General features: G+C 47.7%; 1 protein-coding gene across 1 annotated transcript in view; it reads right to left on the reverse strand.

Annotated features, from left to right (window-relative positions):
• Window positions 1-20,118, reverse strand: part of Maml3 (mastermind like transcriptional coactivator 3) — a 411,993-nt gene extending 391,875 nt beyond the window's left edge. Inside the window, exon 1 of the mRNA XM_021196183.2 lies at window positions 18,735-20,118. Coding sequence (XP_021051842.1) covers window positions 18,735-19,199 — 465 coding nt within the window. The 5' untranslated portion in view covers window positions 19,200-20,118. The remainder of the gene's footprint in view (window positions 1-18,734) is intronic.
• Window positions 20,119-21,495: the final 1,377 nt, after the last annotated feature.

Below are 21,495 nucleotides of genomic sequence, written 5' to 3' on the forward strand. Positions count from 1 at the left end.
GTTGTTTGAACAGGTACTCAGAAGCAATCGCTAATGAGAGCTGGTGACCACTGTAATGGCACTGGGAGAAGGCAGAGTCTGTGAGACGATCCTCCTTATGGCCCTGGGAGGGGGCATCTGAAGCCTTTCAGTGCGCTACAAACATCCTGGGAAGCAAGAGTTCTCTGTTGTTTCATCTGACATGACCAGTTACTCAGAGCTCTCGAAAGTACTCCCTTCATTCCACCCGTCTTCTGACCCTGTTCTTGGGATCCATTTAGGGGCTGTGGTCACTGCTGCTTTGTTTTATTTGGTTTGGTTTGATTTTTCAAGATGGTGTTTCTCTGTGTAACAGCCCTGGCTGTCCCGAAACTCTCTTTATAGACCAGGTTGACCTCAAACTCACAGAAATCCTCCTGCTTCTGCCTCCCCAAGTGCTGGGATTAAAAGCGTGTGCCACCACGCCAGGCCTCCATGGAGGTTTATAAATAGGTAGCTTTACAGACATAACCACACACACTCTTTCACTGAAAACTTTGAGAAGTTTGGGGTTTCTAGAATAAAGCTGCCCACCAGTTGCTTAATATTGAATCAATGAGCTCACTTCAAAGTGTTAGTACTGACTGTCAAAAATATGTTGACAGGCCAGACATGGTAGTTCACCCTTGTCTTAGCATTCAGGGGGCTGGGGCAGGGGGATCTTGAATTGGAGGCCAGCCTAAGTTATAAAAAGAGATCCTAACTCAAAAATAATAAAAAGCTATATAACTTAAAAATTAGTAGATAAACTTTGTCCAGCCCTAAATCTCATTCTCGTATCCAAGTGGAAACGCTGCCCAAAGGAACGTGTGCTGTCAATCACACGGTAATGAACATGAACCTCTAAACTATCATACTGGCTTAACATCCTTGGTACCTTAGGATGATAAGTACATGCTATATAATTACACACTCCCCAGACTTATGATTGAATCACAGGGCATTTTGTGACTGCTTGGGACAACAAGGAGAGGACCACAAAGTGATGGGTTGTGGTGCCTGCCAGCTATAATGCAAAGAACTCCCACAATTCAACTCCAAGCGTCCTCTAGGTATTCAATAATTACAATACAAATCTCATTAGGGCACAAGAGGTTTGGTTTTGTTGTTGTTGTTGTTGTTGTTGTTGTTTTTCTTTTTATACATAGAATTCAGCCCTCCTCAGAATCCCCAAAGATCCTATTTCTTAAGAGTTTATAAAAACAGCGCGGTTAGGTTTCAAGATTCTGATTTCTTCTTCCCAAACGGGAGCAGTGAGACCACGGACAGAACCTAGAGTCCCAGTGCTGTTTGGCCACTTGCTTATTTGGTCACTTGGAAAGTGAGCAGGGTCTTGCTATATTTGTCTCCCAAACCCACTGCATAGCTAGAATATCTGCTAGCACTCTGAAAATATAAAATGACTGTAAGGATATTTACAAACTTATGGGTGGGCAGGACGGTGGGGACACGCATGACGGTCAGGCCACCAAGCCTGACAATCTGAGTCCCAAAATACGCATGGTGGATGTAGAGGAACCAGCTCCTGAAAGTTGTCTTCTGACCTCTATGAGCACTCCATGGCATACACACACACGCACGCACACACACACACACACACACACACTACATGTTAAAAAAAAAGATAGAAATTCCAAGGAAACAGGATGCTTCAGCTATAGAAAATGCTACCCCTGATTACAGCCCAGAATGTTTGTAATTTCTTACCCATCTTCCCCTTTTTTCAACCTTTTTCCATCTGTCCCCTCTGGCTGCCTGATTTAACCCCCACTCCTTCCTTTTCCCATCTTTGCACCTCATCCTCAAGAGGCGATAATGGTCAAAGTAGAACAAGGAGGGCCAGGACACAGAAGGAAGGCATGCAGCTTTTTCTACTGACCTAGGAGACCCAAGGGAAGAACTTTGTATGGATGCAGAACCCAGGAGAGGCTCATACACAAGTTGCTGGTACAAACCAATTAGCAAGTCAACAAAGTAGAGGACCCCACTCTTGCCTCAGGATATTCTGAACCACTTCTGGGGCAAGGTACAACAGTTCCTAAACCCCGACTTAACATGGCGAGTACAAACTCACAGATTTCCAATTCTTTGAACTTAAAAAACACTTTTATTCAAGGCCAAAAATCAAAAGGATAAGGGAAAAAAATATCAATTCCCATAGCACAGCCCAATGTGTAAATAAAAATCTCCAATTAGTCATTAGTAGGACATACATACATACATACATACAAGAGACAGCAGCATTGCCTTGAAATGATATTTCTTCATGAGGAAAAGAAATAGATTTATCCCAACATCATAACCAAATCAACCTTCATAGGCATTCTACATCAAAAGGTTTCATAGGGGCTAGGAAATGGCTTAGGGGGTAAAGCCCTTGCCACAAAAGTATGAGGACCAGAGTTCAAATCCCCAGTGCCCATGTAAAGGCTCAGTGGATGTGACAGCCCACTTGTAGTCCCAGCACTCTGTGATTCCTGGAGCAGGATGATTGCCTAGACTGTGGTAGCAACGTTCCAGCCTCAAGATGGAAGAAGAAAGCAACGAGGACAATACCGAACACCCACCTCTGGTCTCCACATGCGCGCACACACAGAGACAAGCACAGATGCATACATACACATGAGAAAAGGATGGAGATTTTCTAGAGACCAAGAATACGGTGCCTTTTGGTGTTCCTCAATCAAAGTGTGAGCGGTATCCATTTCCTCCATGCAGTTCCTGGAATAAAAATATTCTCCCTCACGGGTACAATAGCCCAGGCTACAGCCTCCCCTCCTGGAGTGTGAGCCTTGCTGGGTCTCGCCTTCTGCTGTGTTTGAAAAAACCTTTCCCAGGGCCATGTGTTCTTTGGGGGATCATTTCCATATTTTGGGGGAGCAAAGAAAAGGAGCCAGGATAGGTGGCCCTAACCAACAATGATCAGAGACATCCAGGACTCAAGGGTGACAGAGAAATCCTGGCCTTGGGAACAGCCAGCACAGTGGCAGAGGAGACCTACCTCTCCAGAAGAAAGTGGAGTTAATCAGCCTCTTTATGCACACACACATGCTGGCTTCACACATTCAAAAAATAGACCCGGGCTAAGCATAGGGCCTGTTTTAGCCCTATGTAAAAACTGGATAGATGGAGACTCTCTCTCTTTTTGTAGCAGGAGCCCTGCCTCTAGCATCCTAGCCAGTCTTAGCTAGCTTAGCCTTAGGAGTAGAGAAGTAACTTACAAAGGGCTCTGAAAAAAATGCAAACATTCCTTTCACCAGAAATACTGAGTATCCAGGATTCTATACATACATACGTACATACATACATTAATTAATTGATTAGGATGCACGACAAAATGTTCTCTTTGTAATAGTTGCCACAGAGCTATTGGGGGGGGGGGAGGTCCTAGTGTGTATTTGTGAGACAAACGGTTTGAAGAGTGACCAAAGTCAGGAGCTATGACTGCTTACCAAATGCAAGCTCCTTTGCCTGGCCGGGAGACTGCAATAGTACAGCAAGCCTGGCCTGGGGCCAAGAGCATGCCTGCCAGGGAGACAGGAAGTCACTAAGAGCTCCTACAGACCCATGGCTGAGAGAGTTCCCCAAACAAAAGGCAGCCAGTGACTTCCACAACCGGCCTGCCATGAGACCATATGGTCAGCAGTATTGTCTCGCCACAACACAGAGGCCTGTCTTCAGGGGCCTGGGCGCCCGCCGCGTCGACGTAGCTGTCGACCCGGTATCCGTCTTACGATTACTTCACTATTTTACGACTTTTCTGGGAATTCGCTTCAATGTAACCTAGCTTGGTACACAGGGAGAAAAATGTTATCTCCTGTCCCCCTCCCAGCCCCCTCCCGATTTAGCCTGATAAATCACCTTTGTCTTCGCGGCAAGGAGTAATGAGCACCGAGCCTACTTGCTATTTATTCACCGGGCATGGAGGAAGGGAGTGGAAGGGACCGTGTGGACAGAAGGGAAAACTGGACACTTAAAGTTTCCCTCTCTGACTCCTGTTGACGCTGGGTTTAATTTATAGGGGGACCCAAACCTTTTGGCTCGTCCCTTTCTTCTCTGGGAGCACCCACTTCAAAGAATTCTCTGGTCACTGTGTGGAGACCCTGCTGCTGAGAGCTGCCACAGGCGAAGACAGATTGGCTCGCCTATAAACACCCGGCAGTCATTTTCTTCCTCAGCAAAACCTGTCAAAAAAGCCCCTCCCGATAAGGCATGCCCTCCCAGAATATTCCAGGTAGATCCTCTCGGTCTCTTCCCCCAAGATCATGACGATCTCCATTGTGGATAAGGGCTTGATTTGGCTCACCAAGGAAGAACCGTAGAAAAGCTAAAGACCGTGGAATGCCAAACCATCTACCCTCTGCCTTAAGGAGTCCCTCCCTCTTTCCCTCCCTCCCTCTTTCTCTTCCTCCCTCTCTTATTTCTCGCTCTGTCTGTCTCTGTCTCTTAGATTTTACTTTGTTTTAGGTGTGAGCACCTTGCCTAAATGTTTGCACATGCACCAAGTAGATGCAGTGTCCGAGTCCAGAAGACAGCATCAGACTCCCTAAAACTGGAGTTACATACAGACTGTGAGCCATCACGTCAGTGCTGGGATTGAAACCAGAGTCCTCTGAAGAAACCGCTCAACCTCTCGGCCATCTCTCCAACTCCCTCATTTGTTGTTTTGTCATATTTTCTTTTAGAAACGGGGTCTCGTATATCCCAGGGTGGACAGGAACTCAACAGATAGCCACTGATCATCCTGGACTTCTGTTTCCCCTGCCCGTACCTCCTAAGGACCAACCACAGGTGTGTGTCACTCTGGTGGGCTTCATGCAGTGCTCAGAACATGGACCAGAGCTTCCTGCATGTTAAACAGGCGCTCTGCCACCTGAGCTATATTCCTGGGCCCAATCTCTTACTTATTTCATGCTTTCTTATTAGTCCAGAAATTAGAAAATTAAGTACAACAGTGGGGTAACCCATGCCACTCTGAGGCCATTTGCCCCTTGTCAGGAAGCCCCACACTGAGGGAGGGACATGAGAAAGTCAAGTGAACACTGACCCATTCATACCCCTGAGGTTCACCACCCCAACTATAGGAGCCACCACAGTGAAAGGGAAACTAATTTTTAAGGTCCGGTGGCTGTTAAATAGTTTCCTCAAAAAATAATTTGGAATTATGAGCAGTTAAAGGGCGCAGTGCACAGCCTAAGGCTTTGCCATTTCTCCTCCTGCACCAAGCGCCTTGAGTTCCTCCACCAGAAAGTCCCATTTTAAAAATTAAAAAGGCCATATTGTTAAACTATGAAAAATGTCTGATTGGAAGAAGAAAATCACAGAAGTCATCGCTTCATTTTGTCACCTGTGTGACACACCGGGCTGTGACTCTTGACAGGGGGGAGTCTCTTGTGGGGACCATTCTCCTCACGTGGAGTAACTGGAGCCTCTTCTTAGGCAACCCTCTAGCTGCTTCCTCCCGCGGCCTCATTTCTGTAAGTCTGTCAGAGGTAATTATCTCTCTCCCCAAATTTATTGCTCTTCAGTGTATCATAAACTCATAGATTACACAAAGTTGATGAAAACAGGGGAAGTACGAGCCGCATTTCGGATGGAAAGATGGTCATAAATAATTATCCTGAGCATCTACTATCTGCTGATGGACTGAGTGAATGACAGAAGTGTGTGGGAGGACCACAGGCAGCTGGTCCCCTTTTCTCCTCCTTATATAGCAGTCCCCACCCCAGGAGCCAATCCCAGAAACTCCTACTGGAAGAGAGAGGCAAGAAACTTCTCAGGTTTGCAATCCCTTGACCCTCCAGAGGACAGATAACTCTGTAGCCTCCCAAACCAGTTCAGACAGGACAAGCCCACGGGAGGGGCAGACAGGACTCTGACCAATACAAGCGATCATTACGCTGCTGTTAACCTATTCTGGAATGATTCATTTCCCATCCTAGCCATGAATTTAAAAGTTACTAAAAGCCCTTGAACGATCCCCATTAGGGGAATCCCTTACATCTAAGAAGGAGATCAAACTCAGAAAAAAGCAACATCTTGGATTTCAACAGCCTGGGTGCCAAACAGACCTGCAATCTTGGAGACCTGTTTTGTCACCATCAAAAATCACCTTCCCATCAGCTCCACTGTGGACTACAGATAGATCCCCATTTGATAAATAAAACCGGCCAAAAATAGATTTTTTTTTTTTTTGCATGTTAAACTCTTCCTGCTTATGTGCTGGGACGACCAACAACTTTCTCAAATATTCCTGTGGCAAGTTCTGAGGAGGCAGCGCAAATCCCAACTCCGAAATCATTTTCTCCATGCTTCATTAAAGAAGAGGAACGCTGTTTTTAAAAATTCAATAGCAGCTGCAAACCATTGAGAAATTCCTAGTGAAACTACACAACACATTTTCAGCCACTTAGCCATAACAACTTCCAAGCTGAGAAAGTTGCCTCTTCTGTGGAAGCAGCTGTTTACCCAACATCTAAGAATCTGGGGGGGGGGGGGGGGAAACGATGACAAACTACTGCAAAATGTGACTGGAAGAGAAAGATCTGCACACATCACCCTGAGGTGAGGAAATGCCAGAGCTAATGGAAGACAAACAGTACCTGGGAGCTTAGCTAAGGCCTCCACTCCCACCGCCAGACTCTCAGCTCCCCAGAGGCAGAGGATCAGAGGGATCACAGGGTTAGATCAGGGCTGAAAAGGGTCCTTCTGGGGAGCTGCCCAGCTGCTGCCACTCACACCTTCTGAAACCTACACTCAAGAATAAACAACCGAAATTACTCTACCTCATTTATTTTAGTCACTATCCGTAAAGCCGCCTTATATGTTAAAGTGACACTAATCAGATATATTTGCATAGAAGTTAACTATGATGCCCAGTTGGACCTACAGATCTTTCTCTACAGCAATTCTCTTAAGATTAGCCTTGACCCTCAAACAGAGTTTCCTCTTAAAAGTAATAACAAACTAAACATCTCTCAAACACCTACTTGTTCTAAGTTTTTTTTTTTAAAGAATTCTATAATGTGGTCATTTTTTTACAGGTCATTTCTGGACCTGTAAAAATGGAAGACAATGTTGTCAAAGGGGATGGAAGTTAGATATTTATCACAACAAAGCTGTGCTCTCGATCGTCTTTGAAAATGGTTCTTATTGTCATCAAGCAGCTCTAAAACAACTAGTATTGAAGATGCCTGGGTCACCGGATACGCTGCTACAAAGACCAAGGTTATACTTCATACCAAATGCAAGACATCCCTGTACCTTGGGTGTAGTGAAAATCATCCTTAAGGAACATCCTTAAGAAAACGAACAAACTCCAGTGCAAGAAAGACGAAGATCCAGAAACACCAAAAGAAATGACAAGACACACACCCAGGGAACAAGGAGTTAATTAAGTCAGTAAGGGAGAGGCAGAGAGGTTGGGTTAGGTACCACCCTCAACTCCAAGACCCTCTGTTTATGATACTGGGTGTGCAAGGGTCACGGCGAGCGAGGAGAGAACGTTGTTATTCTGTGTACACAGCAACCCTCACCGTGTAAGCTACTGAAATGGAAGACATAGGGTGGCTGTTACAAGGAAGCCTTTCCCTCAGTCTGCACTGAATCTGTGGTTGCCTTAGCTAGCCAGAGGCTTTTGTGGGGCAAAAAGTGGCTAAACGGACTTGGGGGGGGGGATATAAAGACGAGGTCCCCAGTTACCTTACCACCTCTGCTTTCTCTGGTCACGTGAGTGGCATCCACACCGTGTTCAGGGTTTAGGCCCCACTGTCACCATCACACAGATGCAACCAAGGGGTGACAGAGGAGATGAAAAAGAGAGACTCACAAGGTCAGAGGTACAGGAGGCCTGGAGGCAGCACCTCAAGCCTGGCTCCTGTTCAAAGGGATCAGCCTCCCTACGGGGAAAGCTAAGCAGACAAGGCCTTGCCCTGGGGAGAACATGGCTCTAGAGAAAATGGGTCTGCTCAGACAAGCATGCCAAGAGAGACTCCTGCAGCCCAGTAAAGGTGCAGTAGCACAGAAGCAAAGAACGGTCCCGCCATGGTGAAACTGTCTCACATGAGAAGGCTGCTCAGCATGAAGCAAATCCAAACAGCCACAGTTCTGGGCAGGCCACATTGGGGTGTGAGTTCTGTGAGGGGACAATGATGGTCTCCAGCATTTCCCACAGTCAGCTGGTCAACACGTGGTTATTACTACATCCCACCGACCGACTGGATTAGTCAGGGCAATTTCACCCGGAGGAAGCAGCATCTCACAGAACTGAGATTTCGGCCGCTTGAACACACAGCTGTAGACACTCCAGGCCAACGGAACACCTCCCACCCCAACCACAGTCACCACCGCGCACAGGTCCAGGAAGCGCAACACCAGGAAGGGCAAAGAGGGCCCCGGACTCAGTCCAAGCCTCCAGTCTACAGCAACAGAGCAGGAAGAACATCACTGCTGTAAGACACAACCTTTAAAACTCACTGATATCCTAAGAAGGATTCAGGGTGCAGCTCAGGGGTAGAGCACTTCACTCTCATGCAGAAGGCCCTGGGTTCAGAGTCCTTAGCACAACAGGGCATAAAACTGCTAAAGCTGTGGTCAGAGACCAACACTATAGGTGACTTCCCTTTTGAAAAAAAACAAAAACAAACAAACAAAAAGCCACATATATTCTGATTTACTGTTCCATTTATTTATTTTGTTAGGGTCAGTCTGTTCTCTTCCTCCTAACGTGGGTCCTAGGATCAAATTCAAGAAGTCAGGCTTGGCCACAAAGGCTGGTACCCATCGAGTTGATCTCACCACCCCTAAAACTTTATCGGTTTTCCTACGGTGTGCCTTAACAAGTCATAGTAAGCCATGTTGGGTTAAGAGACTTTTCTCTCAGCTGCTTCCCCCCCCCACCCCCGTTTACCATCATTATATTCACAGAAAAGTCCACCATCACTACAGAAATCTGAGGGTTGTGTGGATGAGGGAGCTGCCACATTTAATTACCAAAGCCTAAGAAGGAGATGTGAGACCCTGCTGCAAAAACGAAACAAAACAACAGCAGCAAACAAACAAACAAAAAACCCAAGCAAGCCAACACGGAGAAGCCGGCCACAGACTCCACCAATGTTGGTTCTTACACCACACTGTAGAACATCCATAATTATCAAAAAGAAAGAGTTGAGGCTCTAGGTGTCCCACATGAGGCCGATGGCGGAGGATGGAGCCCAGTCGGTAGAGTAGCACTGGGTTCAATTCCCAACACCGTATCAATGATGTGCGGCATATGCATGCCCATAACAGCAGCACTTGGAGAAGGAGGCAAGAGGATACAAAGTTCAAGCTTATCCTCGGCTACTTGGCAAGTTCCAGGCGAGCCCAGAGTACAAGGGACTTTGTTTTTCTTTGTTCTTGTTTTTAAATTACTTGTATTTATTGTATGTGTATGTGTATGTGTATGTGTGCACGGTGGAGGTGAAAGAAGAATCAGTTCTCGCCTTTCCTCATTTAAGTCCTGGGTATTGAACTCAGGTTGTGAGGTTTAGCAGCAAGCACTGTTACCCACTGAACCTTCTTGCCTGCCCATATATATATATATATATATATATATATATATATATATATATGTTTGCAGAAAACTGCAGAGTACCTACCTATTTAAATGGGGGGAAAGTTTCTTTTAGGATAATAATGCACTATGATTCCAATTATGTAAAAAATCTAATATGTAGTTACATACAACTGGTGTTGGTAGGAAGACAAGACAAATATACTAACTCATGGAGACTGAACAAGTGAGTGAAAGGCACTGAGGAGAGGCAATTAAGCCATTCTTACTGTTCACCTTCGTTTAGTAATTTATTCAAGCAGTGTTGCGAGCTTCTCCTATCACAGGTAGGTCCTTTCCAAACCACAAAGACATAAGAATGAAGGGAGAGACATGCCCTGCCCTGGTCCTCCTCCTGCACACCAGCCAGTTCTAAAACTCTTGCTGGAACCCTGCCACTCACCCATACGGCCCATTCCCTTGGAACAGCTTCCATGTCCATAAAGTTGGTTTTACACCAAAACCTGGTTTCTAATAATGCTAACCACTGATCCTAAATATACGCCTGAAGTCTACAAGACCATCTCCGATCCTCTCCTCTCATGACAGCCCTTCCGTCCTACCACGGTCCCTCCCACTACACACTTAGCTCTACCCACTGTCTCCATTTGCCATGGCATCCAAAGCCCTTGCACCTTCCTGTGCCTTCCTGCTGGCGCCTAGCTAAGTGCTCCCTTTTGTCTAATTTCCTCAGAAACCCTGACAGCAAGTCATGATCACTAGGCTACAAGCGCCACGTGATCAGAAAGAAAACGAAAACCAAGTCCACCTCCCTAGACAATCCTGCCCTCCTCATCTTTTCCACAACGTGCCAGTAAGGTCTCTGCAGAAATGTGAACTGTAGCAGGGTATGGCCTCAGGCCAGCATAAACTATCGGAGACTTAGCCTGGGGCGGGAGGAAGCTATATATATACATGTATATGTGTATATATGTATATATATGTGTGTATTGTATATATGTATATATATGGTACAAAGCTATATATATGTATATATATGGTACAAAGCTATATATATGTATATATACATATATATATATATATATATATATATATATGTGTGTGTGTATATATATATAGTACAAAGCATCATCCTCGGGGCTTTCCTGCATGTTAGTTTGTTGTGGCCATGAAAATGAACATCTCTAACACAACCACAAACACTACATTTTAAAACTGCTGGAAGCATGCAGCTATGTCCTGCTGTTCTCCAAGGAAGACAAGGGTATCCCTTCACCATAGAGTTCCCAGAGATCACAAGAGTGTCCAACACACAGTACTGATTCACTACCAACTCATTAGATCTCAGTTTATGCGGGCACTGGGCTAACTGGAGCCTCGAGGCGTTCTATTTTCATCGTGCACGCGGGTAGGAGGTAACAGAGTAAAACCAAAATCCTCCATGAAGACACAGCTCAGGGGCGCAGCAGCCTCTTGCTTCACTGGTACGTTGGATCCTAACCGCCACGCCTTGAGCTGCGAGAAAGACAACTCTTTGCTTTTGAGACAGGCAAGGAGACAGAGCTAACAATCCTGAAGGGACAAGCCACGCATCCCCAGTGACGATCCCCAGTGAGCTTGGACAGACGGAACCCGAACATCACACATCATGGCTTTCCAACTCATCAAAGCCACAGACAGGACTTCTCTCACTCTTAGTAACAAGCGGATTCCGGAGAAACGATGGAGCAAAGCCCCATCCCCATCCTTTCTTCTACATCACAGCTTACAAGTTATAGTCTGTCATGGAGGGAAGCCAGGGCAGGAGCTCAAGGCAGGAACCCCAAACCAAAGGCCATGGAGGAACACTTGTTCTCTGACTCACTCCCTCGGGCTTGTGCAGGCTGCTTTTTTATACAGCCCAGGTCCACCTGCCCAGGCTTGGCGCTGTCCATAATAGGCTGGGCCCTTCCTACTGATCATCAATCAAGAAAACAGCCCACAGGCTTGCCTACAGGCCATCTGATGGGGGCATTTCTTGGTTGCAGTTCCCTCTCCTCAGAGGACCCTGCCTTGTTACAAATTAAAAAAACAAACAAACAAAAAAAAAATGGTGTTCTTTGTTGGGTATGTGTGAGAATGCCTGGATTCTACTACCATGGGGACAACTGTAGCATCCCTAAATTATGACAATCAACAGTGTCAGGTGTAGATGAGAATACACTATTTAAAGCATACTTTTCATGCCAACTCCAACTACCCACTCCACACTGTTAAGTACAAATGATCAAGACCCACCGTTTCTCCTCCATCTAGACTCCCATGCTTATCCCAGAATTTACTCAGCTAAAGCCCTTCTACTCTCTCCAGATACTTAGAACTCTCACCAGGTACCAAGTCCCTTCTGATTCATTCCCAGTCTCCCAGTGACTACTCCCCCCACCTGACCACCAATGACAGAAAACTGACCGCTGTGAGGATAACAGGGGTAGTTTGTCTCTCAGAGCTGGCGTCATCCGTCCCAGTTCAGAGGCTGGCCCAACACAAGCGCCAGCACAGCCCATTCCCTTGACGGGAAAGACATGTCAGGAGATGGACAGAAGAAGCACACATTGCACATCCTAATCACACTTCTTCCCCAGAAGAAGTGAACGCTGACACAGCTGAGGGCTGAAAGGGTTCCACTGGAGCAACATTACAGAGCCAGATGCTAACCACCTGGACAGGCGTTTAAGGGGTTAGGAAGGAACGCCTGGAAGTTGTTAGTGTGAAACTAAGTATTTCACTGAAGTGTTCTCTAGTTGTTAAGGAAATGCTGAAGGGGATGAAGGTCGGTTATTAGTATTTTAAAAGATCCCGTTTCAGCATAAGGTCCCTCCCAGCCAATGGGAAGCCTGGTAGTATTTAAAGGCAGTGCCTAAAAGATCCTTAAGGAATCACTTTCCTTGACTCGGAAGAAGCACCTCAAGGCTTCCGTGGTTTTTATTAAGTTCCCCAAGAACTGTCATGTCTGCCTTCAAAACAAACGAAAGCCCGCCAGTGGCTTCCTTTTCTTTTGCTCGTGTGCACGTGGCCCTGGGGGAACAGGGGAAGGGGCTCAAAAACCTCTCCAGGGTTTGTCAGAGAGAACAGCCAGATAGCCTTCCTCAAAAAATAAAAACAAAATGTGTTTCCCTTCTTTGCCCCTGCTAAACTGAACTCTGATGTCTCCGTAGCTGTTAAACAGTAAGCCCCACCGACATTTCCCAAGTGATCTGCCCACTCTTATTTCACCTTTCCTTGGAACCTTCTTAGTTTAAAAAACAACAACAACAAATGAGGTGAAGGAGCAGAAGCCACCTCTTGGCAATAGCCGATTTCCCAAAGCTGTATTCCTATCCTGCAAACCAGGAAAATGAACTTTTAGATGTGTCCACTTGAGATATATGCTGTTTTCTTTTCTTTCTTTCCTTTTCCTTTTTTTTTTTTTTTTTTTGAGACAGGCTTTCTCTGTCTCAAGGCGTTAAAGGCGTGCGCCACCACCGCCCGGCCATGAGAGACTTATAACTTTATCAACACCAGGCGTGATTAAAGCACAGGTCTTTAATCTCGGCACTTGGGAGGCAGAGGCAGAGGCAGGCGGATCTCTAAGTCACAGGCCAGCCTGGTTTACAAAGTGAGTTTCAGGACAGCCAGGGCTACACAGAGAAACCATTCTCAAAAAGCAAAAAGCAACAACAACCATCCGTAAATCAGCTCTTCCCTCCTTCAAATACCAATGCCAAATGAGTTTGAAATAAGAGAAGAGTAAAGTGTATCATTCTTCCTAAAGCATCATGGGAAGAGAATATATAGTGTCTGACACTAAGTGGTCGGCATAAAAGACTATACTGATTTAATAGTAATCTGCTATCCCCCTTCAAATAAGCTACAATAACAATGAAAACCTATGAAGACTATACATTGTCATGCAAATGAAAATAAAATTAATAATTTAACTTCTATGAAGTAATACAAAGACTGTGTACCAGTGCTATGCAATAGAAAAAGTTTAAAATTCAGTTTATGCTATATTATTTGTGCTAAAGAAGAGTAAACGATGAATCCACGTTATTCCGAAGCAATGTCTTATCCCATCGTCTCTTTAGTTATGACTGCCAGGTGTGCTTGAATTAATTTTTTCCTCTGCTTATTTCTTCATCCCAGTTTGTGAAAAGGATGCTAAAGAGAGAGAGAAAGGGGGTAAGGCCAGAGCAGCAGGGCAGAGAAGGCAGAGGAGAGCAGGGAGTCACAGGCTCTGAACTCCCGCCAGGAGCCCTTCAACAACGGGGCAACAATGAAAGCCAGTTCGAGACTCTAGGCAGATAGGGGAGAACCTGGAGGTTCTCTGCAAGAGTTGGATGTCTGACTGACTCCGCACTTCTCTGTGGTGGGATAACGTTTTTAAAAAGGCAGGTTTTGGCCACCATAAGCTCCGGGACGGCGTAGAGAAAAGAACTAGTGGTAAACAAACAGAATGTTCATCACCCACAGAAAATTCCTCTAGGAGCATCCTCAAGGTAGAAGTGCTTCGTTTGCATCCAAGAGTTACTATGTACCACGCAAAGCTGTTTCTGTACTAGATCCTGGGGTGTAGGAACACAAGAGAATGCTTGCTCATAAGCATCATTATCTCGGCCAAATAAAAGGCCCTGTTGGGAAACCTAACAGTGAACAGTGGGTCTCACAGGCTTAGGTAGAAAGTAACTCAATGTAAGCAAACTTTACAGCCATCGATCCTCATCCTGCCTACAGAAACCAAACACTGGTGAGAAAATGGTCCTCCCTCTCTTACTATGTGCCAGAAAAATAAAAATAAAAAATAAAATAAAAATAAAAATAAATGTAAAGTGTGCCCCTGTGATTCTGTAAGGACAGGAAGAGGAGTATCAAAAATGCTAACACCTTGGGAGTCAGCTTTACCTGGGAAGGGACTCAGCCTGAATCTCACTTTGTAGATTATGATTAATGATTAACTGGATTTCTACTTTGCTGGCTGACTGCTGGCCACTCCATACTAAATAAAATGTACCGTGGCCAAAGAATAAAACGGGATTATATGTATTGCTGCTTGAAAACAATGCGTTCTGAGATCTAAAGAGAAGAACATCATATTGTTAAGGCGAGGGAAATAAAAGTTCACAGTTTTCTCAAGGCACACTAAGTCAGGTAGTGGGAAGTTTGCAAAGACCATCCCTCTGCCCCAGAGAGCAGCCAGATAGGGCAAGTCCAGGCAAAGGTCACCAGAAAATAAAAATTTTAAAGGCAAACAGGATTCACTGAAGGGAAAGTTCAGTTCTGGGCTAGTATGTTGGCATTTCCTGGATCTAAACCAAGGATGGATGGGAACATGTTCAAAGGGGGTGCAGTTATATCCAATATTCAGTGATTAATACATATATAATCGAATGAATTTTATGCGATAAACTCTTCAGAGCATGGGTTCCATAGATTTACTCTGCAAACTGGCTATAAATTGTTGGGCTGTTGACAGGGAGAGCCATGAACAGCACATTTCTCCAGGCTGAGTAAGACTACAGCCATTCTGAGATGTCAAAACCACACCGATGTGCTTCCTGGTGTCTCTAAATGATGACATCCTGGTCAAGTCCATCAGTCTTGGGCTTGAAAAGCAAAATGTAGCTTATCTTAACCCTGGACCCAGAACCTGTTCCAAGTGCTGGAATGAACGTACTGTGCTAACAGAAAAAGATCTTTGGAAAGACAACTTCTCCACTGAGATTCTTCAATTCGTGAAGTCAATAGTTGTCAGCAAGGGGTCTTTGGGGTCCGGGGTGGGGGGCCTTCTGTAAAAATAAAATGGTGATGGCCTATGTTGGATTTCTACTTGTGTAGAAAGGACCTGTCACTTGAAGTAATATATACTCAAATCTGGGAGTGTGGCCTGCTCTAGGCATGCACCAGCCTACAGAGAATCCACGATGACCTAAAACAGGGACTGACTGGGCAAGATTACTTGCTCCCCACCTTCCGTTGCTTTTGGCTTGCTAGTTTGTGTTGTCTGTCTTTCATGCCTATGCTTGTACATGTGTAAGACAGAAAAGCAAATCCAAAGAAGCAACGCCCCTCATTAGATTGTCCTCTTAACCCAAGCCAGGCAGAAGGAACCAATCGATATTTAGTACTTTGGACATATTGGTCCTAAGAAGGTGAACAATAGCAATAAAACAGAAAAGAATCCTATTCGGTTTTATTTTTATCATCACTGTTGTTTGGCTGTGGCTGATCACCGTTTTTTCTTTAGGGGTTTCCAAATAGTGAGTCCAATCTGAGAACTAAATTTAATTGCTTTGTGCCCCAACAGAGTACCACTATAATCCAGCAGTCAGTTCAAGAAAATGAAGAGGAACATTTTCTTAGTTCATCTTGAAGATTTTTTTTTTAATCTCATACATAGGATAAGCTTAAAGTAGTCTTCCATCTCAGAGGCGGATGTGAATTCTGAAACTAATTATTTTCCAGGAAAACGTAACCCATAAAGGATGGTTATGATGTTAATTTCTGTCTCTGTACACAGACTCTACACACACGTCTTTGCTTAGGATTGAAGCGGTTTATTTTCATCCCACGCGTCACACATTCTTCACACTGGCATCTGTGAGGTGCCTGTGATTCGGCAGAAGCTAGAATATGCTGTTTTGCACACGGGTTTGGTATTTCTATAAGTCAATAAGCTAAATTATTGAAAACTGGTAGAAAAAAATTGATTTTCAGGCAATCGTTTTTCAAGTTTGTTATTAACTTGCCGAAGTAGGATTCATTGAGAAATTTATAGCTGTTGTCTTCATCTATTCAAATAAGCTTTATATTTTTATTTTGAAGTTAACCACTGTCTTGGGCGAGCTCCCTCCTAGGAATTCTCAGAATACAGGCTGGCTGTACCTGCGGGTGTCTTAGCACAGAGGCGCCCCCCACCCATCTTCCTTCCACAATCTAAAGGTGGTTAAGGGAGTACATAGCCCAGAGACAAAACTTTCTGGTCCCTGACTCTACTCCTCTTGCCTCCGAACCAGGTCTCTAAAAAAAGGACAGTGGCTTTTGTTCCACAGTCGTTCAGTCCCCCGCCCCTGCCCCCAGCATCCATCCCCAAAGGTCGTAAACTGTATCAGAAGACAGGAATTTTGGACCTCACGCAAAAAGTCCATTTTGATGCAATTGGGAACAGAAGGTGTGTGAACATTAAAGGGGGTTGAGGGGTGGGCAAGGATGGAATCCTTGATGCCTGGCTTATTCTACTACAGCCTCAGGTTCGCTATCTCCCATGACTGAGAGGGCAGGGAGGGGGACTAGGAGACTGCGAGGGACACAGATGCCACCTGGGTCCCCCAGCTACAGTCAAGACCCCGGTCTCGTCCCAGCTCAGGGTACAATCAGGAAAAAGCCAGTGTGTGAGTGGTTTAGGGCTTCCTGTTTTTAAGAGAGAAGCTCCCTAGAAGATTCTGGGACCCGGGTTCTTCCTCCTACCGCGCTGGTGGCCTGGGGCGGCGGAGGGGGCAGGGCCGGAGGCATTGGGCGGTCCCCGGGGCTGCGCAGGGCCGCCAGGCGGACAAAGCGCCTCCCGCTCCCTCCCCCACGGCCGCGTTCCAAAAGGGAGGGGAAGGAGGGCCCGGGGTGGGGGAGTGGGGGTGGAGAGGGAAGCACGGGAGAGAGAGGAGGAGGAGGAGGGCGCTGCTGGCGGGACTGGACTGGAGCGCACTGAAGAGGGAGGGCAGGGAGGAGGGGCCAAGGAGAGCAGAGCGGAGGGAAGGATTCTAGAAGCCCAAGATAAACAAATTGTTCCTCTTCACGTGCGGGGTGGGGGGCGGGAGCGAACCAGCTCTGAGGCCTTCCCCTCCCCCACACCGGCTCTTTGTCACCGCCCGCCCTCCCGAGCGCCCGGCGACACTGGCACCACCCCTGGCGCTCCGAGATCCGGAACGTGCGCGTCGCAACAGAAAGCACTCGAGAAGAGGGCGGCCGGCACCGGGCTCCGCGCAGCCGGTGAAGGCACGATGGGGAGAGCGAGCGCGCTCCTTCGAGAAAGCTATTACCGGGGCCCCGAACCTAGCGACACGGTGGGGGAGGGAGTGCACACACCTTTCCCAAGCTTCCGGCCTCCCCCTCCTCCTCTCCCACGGAAGAAAGCTAGAGAACCCTAGAGAGGAGATAAGAGAAAGGATTCCACCCTCGGGGTTAGGGGTGGGATCGGCCCCTTCCTCCTCCTAGCACTTAAGCCATTGGTTGCGCATCCTCCCGCGAACCCACCCACCCGGCCATTTAAGCCTTTCTCCTCCCTGCTTTCCTCCACTCCTCCAGGCTCGTTACCCGTCGCCTGAAAGTTGGTGGAGTGCGAGGTGGGGGCAAGTTGGAGAAGAGGCTAGAGGGCAATCCTAAGCCTTGAGGCAGGGTCAGAGCCAGCTCTGGTTCCCCTGCGTCCCCGCCTCCCGAGTCGCCTCCTTCTCGACCCCCTCGCCGCTGCCCCACCTGCCCTGCCACAGCCGCGGGTCTAGAGCGACGAGCGCAGCGCTCGCGCGCCCCGCATCCGCGCGCGCCCCCACGAGTACGCGCGCGCAGCCACCCTCACTCGCTTCTCACCCACTTCAAAGTTCATTCACAAAACTCTCAGACTTTCCCAAGCCCAAAGGAGAGGAAGTCAGGGATTCTTCCTTTCCCTCCTAAGGGTTCAGGGCCTGTCGCCCACTCAGAATGTGCGACAGCATCAATTTCTCCCTGCACCCGGCGGATGTGATGAGAGGGGTGGGCGAAAGGGGACCTATCTGGGGAGGCGCGGTGGTACGGCGAAAGGTGAAGGCGGGGCGCGGAGAGGAGCAGCGTGGTTTCTACTCCTGGGTTCACTCTCGTTCACATCGATTTCTAAGACTAGGAGGGGGAAACTTTTCCTGCACCTCACTCTGGCACTAAAGCTCCCTCCTCCCCTTGGAGTCGTGACTGGCTTCTCTCCCTCTCATCCCTTCCTCCCCAAATCTGACAACCCTGACAGATTAACAGGTAGCGGCGGCGGCGACAGCGTTTACCCTGAGAAAAGTTGACGTTAACCCTTAGTCTCCATCCTACCTCACCCCCCGGTGCAAATCAGACCCTCACAGCCCCCAAGCCAGGAACTCCACGCCCCCGACCCCAACGCGCACCCCCAGTGAGCCCTCACCATGATCAGCGTATGGTTCCTCTGCTCGGCTGAGGCAGCCTCCGCATCTTGCTGGGCTTTACTCGGGTGCTGCTGCTTGCCGCTGCCGGCGCCCGATTTCTTGGCTCTCTGCTCCAGGGTCCTCTGATAGAGGCTCACGGTGTCCCGGCGCTCCAGCTCCAGCTGCTCCACCTGAGCCTGCTGATACCTGTTCTCGCAGTTGACGTGGTGCCGCCGGCAGCCCTCGATGCGCTGGCGGAGCCGCTCGACTACGGTGCTGTGCTTGGGGACGGCCGCCGAGCTGCCGCCGGGGCCCCCGGAGCCGCCGCAGCCGCCGGCAGCGGGGTGATTGCCACTCGGAGCAACCGGAGTGCTATTGGGAGTATTCACGCCGATCCCGGCCCCGCCGAGGCTGCCGCTCAGGCTGCTGTTGATGCAGATACTACTACCATTCGCGGCGGCAGCGGGGGCTGCGAAATCCCCCATCCTGCTCCCGGGGCACACTATTTTGGAAGAACTTTTTTTTAATCCACCCCCTATCAACCTCCTCCTTGGGTCCAAGGATTAAAATAGTTTAAGTGGAACGCGGGGGAGACGCAAGCACATGGATGAAAACAGCGATCCCCACGGGGTGAAAAAGAGGGGAGAGATTTGGGGTGTTTTTTGTTTCCTTAAAAAAAAACTGTAAAGATCGAGGGGAGAAAAAAAGGGGGTGTTATCAGAATACCATCAGACACCTATCAACAAATAGAATCCCAACAAACTGAGCCGGCAGCAGATCGGCTTGCAACTCAAGGGGAGATCCGCTCCTCGCCTGCCTCCTTTTAATAATCCATTATTTTCTAATAAATTCCAGGAGGTTTCCGGTGGTTGGCAAGCATTTTCTCCCTACGTACCGAAAAACACACCCCATGTACACACACGAGCGTGTGCCTCCAGTGCGGACACGCGCGACACACACTCACTCCACGCCGCATCGGAAAACGGCGAGCTTGCTTATTGCATTTTCCTTCCACAAAAAAGTTTTGGTGTTTATGCCGCCCCGTGTTCTCAAAGTACTTTGGCTGCTCAGTTGCATTTCACCGGAGCCTAGACATCGAGTCCTCGGGCTGGGCAAGTAAACACATGGACAGTCCGAGGCGACTGCAAAAGTAGATCGCTGGAGTCCTTTGCGAAACGCCGCGCGGAGAGCAGCCACTAACGCTCGGCCAGGCTGCCGCTGCCGCCGCCGCCTCCGCCACCATCACAATGATCAACTGCTCGCCGCCGCCTCCTCCTCCTCCTCGCGCTCCTCCACCTCCTCCTCCTCCTCCATGCCAGCGGAGTGATATCAGGACGCGCGAGCTCAGTAAACACGGCAGCGGCGGCGGCTGGAGGCCGTGAGACGAGCCCGGGGACCCGGTGCAAAACCCGGCCCGGACTCTCCCCTGGCGGGAGCGGGCGCGGCGTGCACCGACCTGACTCCCGCCTCCCTTGTTGTCCGCCCCCCTCCCCGCCCTCCCCTTCCCCAACCCAGCTGCTCCCTAGGCTGGGAACCCCGACCTGCCAGGAGGAGGAGGGAAAGCAAAGATTGGGGGGAAATCTTAGGAGTGGATCACCTTTTGACCCGTGTGTGTGTGTGTGTGTGTGTGTGTGTGTGTGTGTGTGTGTGTGTGTAAGTGAGCGCGCGGCGCGCGTGTATGTGTGTGCACGCGCAAGTGCGCGGGGACGCGCCAGGCTGGCTGTGTTTCCTTCTGCCCAGCGAGGTATCCAGTGAGCCCAAGTTGTTGTTATACATTTATGCATTATATTGCAGAACTGTGCATGACCAGGCAGAAACAGTGCAGCTTCCCAGCAGCTGTCATCCCCACCCATGTAAAACGAAATAGGCAAATGAGTGACTTGTTTTTAAGACCCAGAGAAGACCCTGCTAGTGAACTCTTGCTCAAACTCTAGGACCCTCTTTAACCCAAATACTTATTTTTTTTTTTCCTTACGTTTATTTGTTTATTGGGAAGAAGTGCTTAGTGCCACACCACATGCATGCTTAGAAGTCAGAAGACAGCTTTGTGGAGTCCTCTAAGGTGGGTACTAGGATTTGAACCGAGGTTGTCAAGATCTGGGGCAGTCAGTCATCTTTACCTCCTGGAAATCTCATCAGTCTCAAAGTACCCATTTCTCAATGAACAGAACCAAGCAGTCAAAACAAAACAAAACCTTGGGATATTATTTATTTCTCTGTACATGACGACTGTTGTTATTAGGACGATTATTATTTTATTTATCCTTGAAAAACATTTAAAACCAAGCAAGCAGGGACTTGGAGGTGAGACTAACAGTACATTTAAACAGACTGTTTTGAACACTAGGTGCTAATGACGGCAGTAATTAAGGGTCCTTCCTAAATCAAGTGGAACTACCGGGGCAGATTTCATGCTTTAGAACTATAGAAAGAAACAAAACAACATTTCACAGTTTGTTGTGACCAAAACAAAAACAAGCCAAAAAACAAAAGGGGGGGCAGGCTTAGCTTACTGCTAGATATATTTTTATTTCAATGGATTCACATTCACGATAGCACAATTGAAATGGAGTAGCTGCAGAAAAGCAATCTCAAGTTTTGTTAATTATTATCGCACATTATCTACCCAGACATTGAGTAAGCCATCTGACAGGAAGCTTCAAACACCCTTGGCTCAGTCTTACACCATTGCCCAGAGACTCCTGCAAAAATGAAAAGGCAGAAATTGCTAGCACTTCTGAGGTCCCTGGGCTATATATAGTCCTTGCTGGTGGGGTGTTC

This window comes from Mus pahari, chromosome 4, assembly GCF_900095145.1.
Source record: "Mus pahari chromosome 4, PAHARI_EIJ_v1.1, whole genome shotgun sequence".
Lineage (NCBI taxonomy): Eukaryota > Metazoa > Chordata > Mammalia > Rodentia > Muridae > Mus > Mus pahari.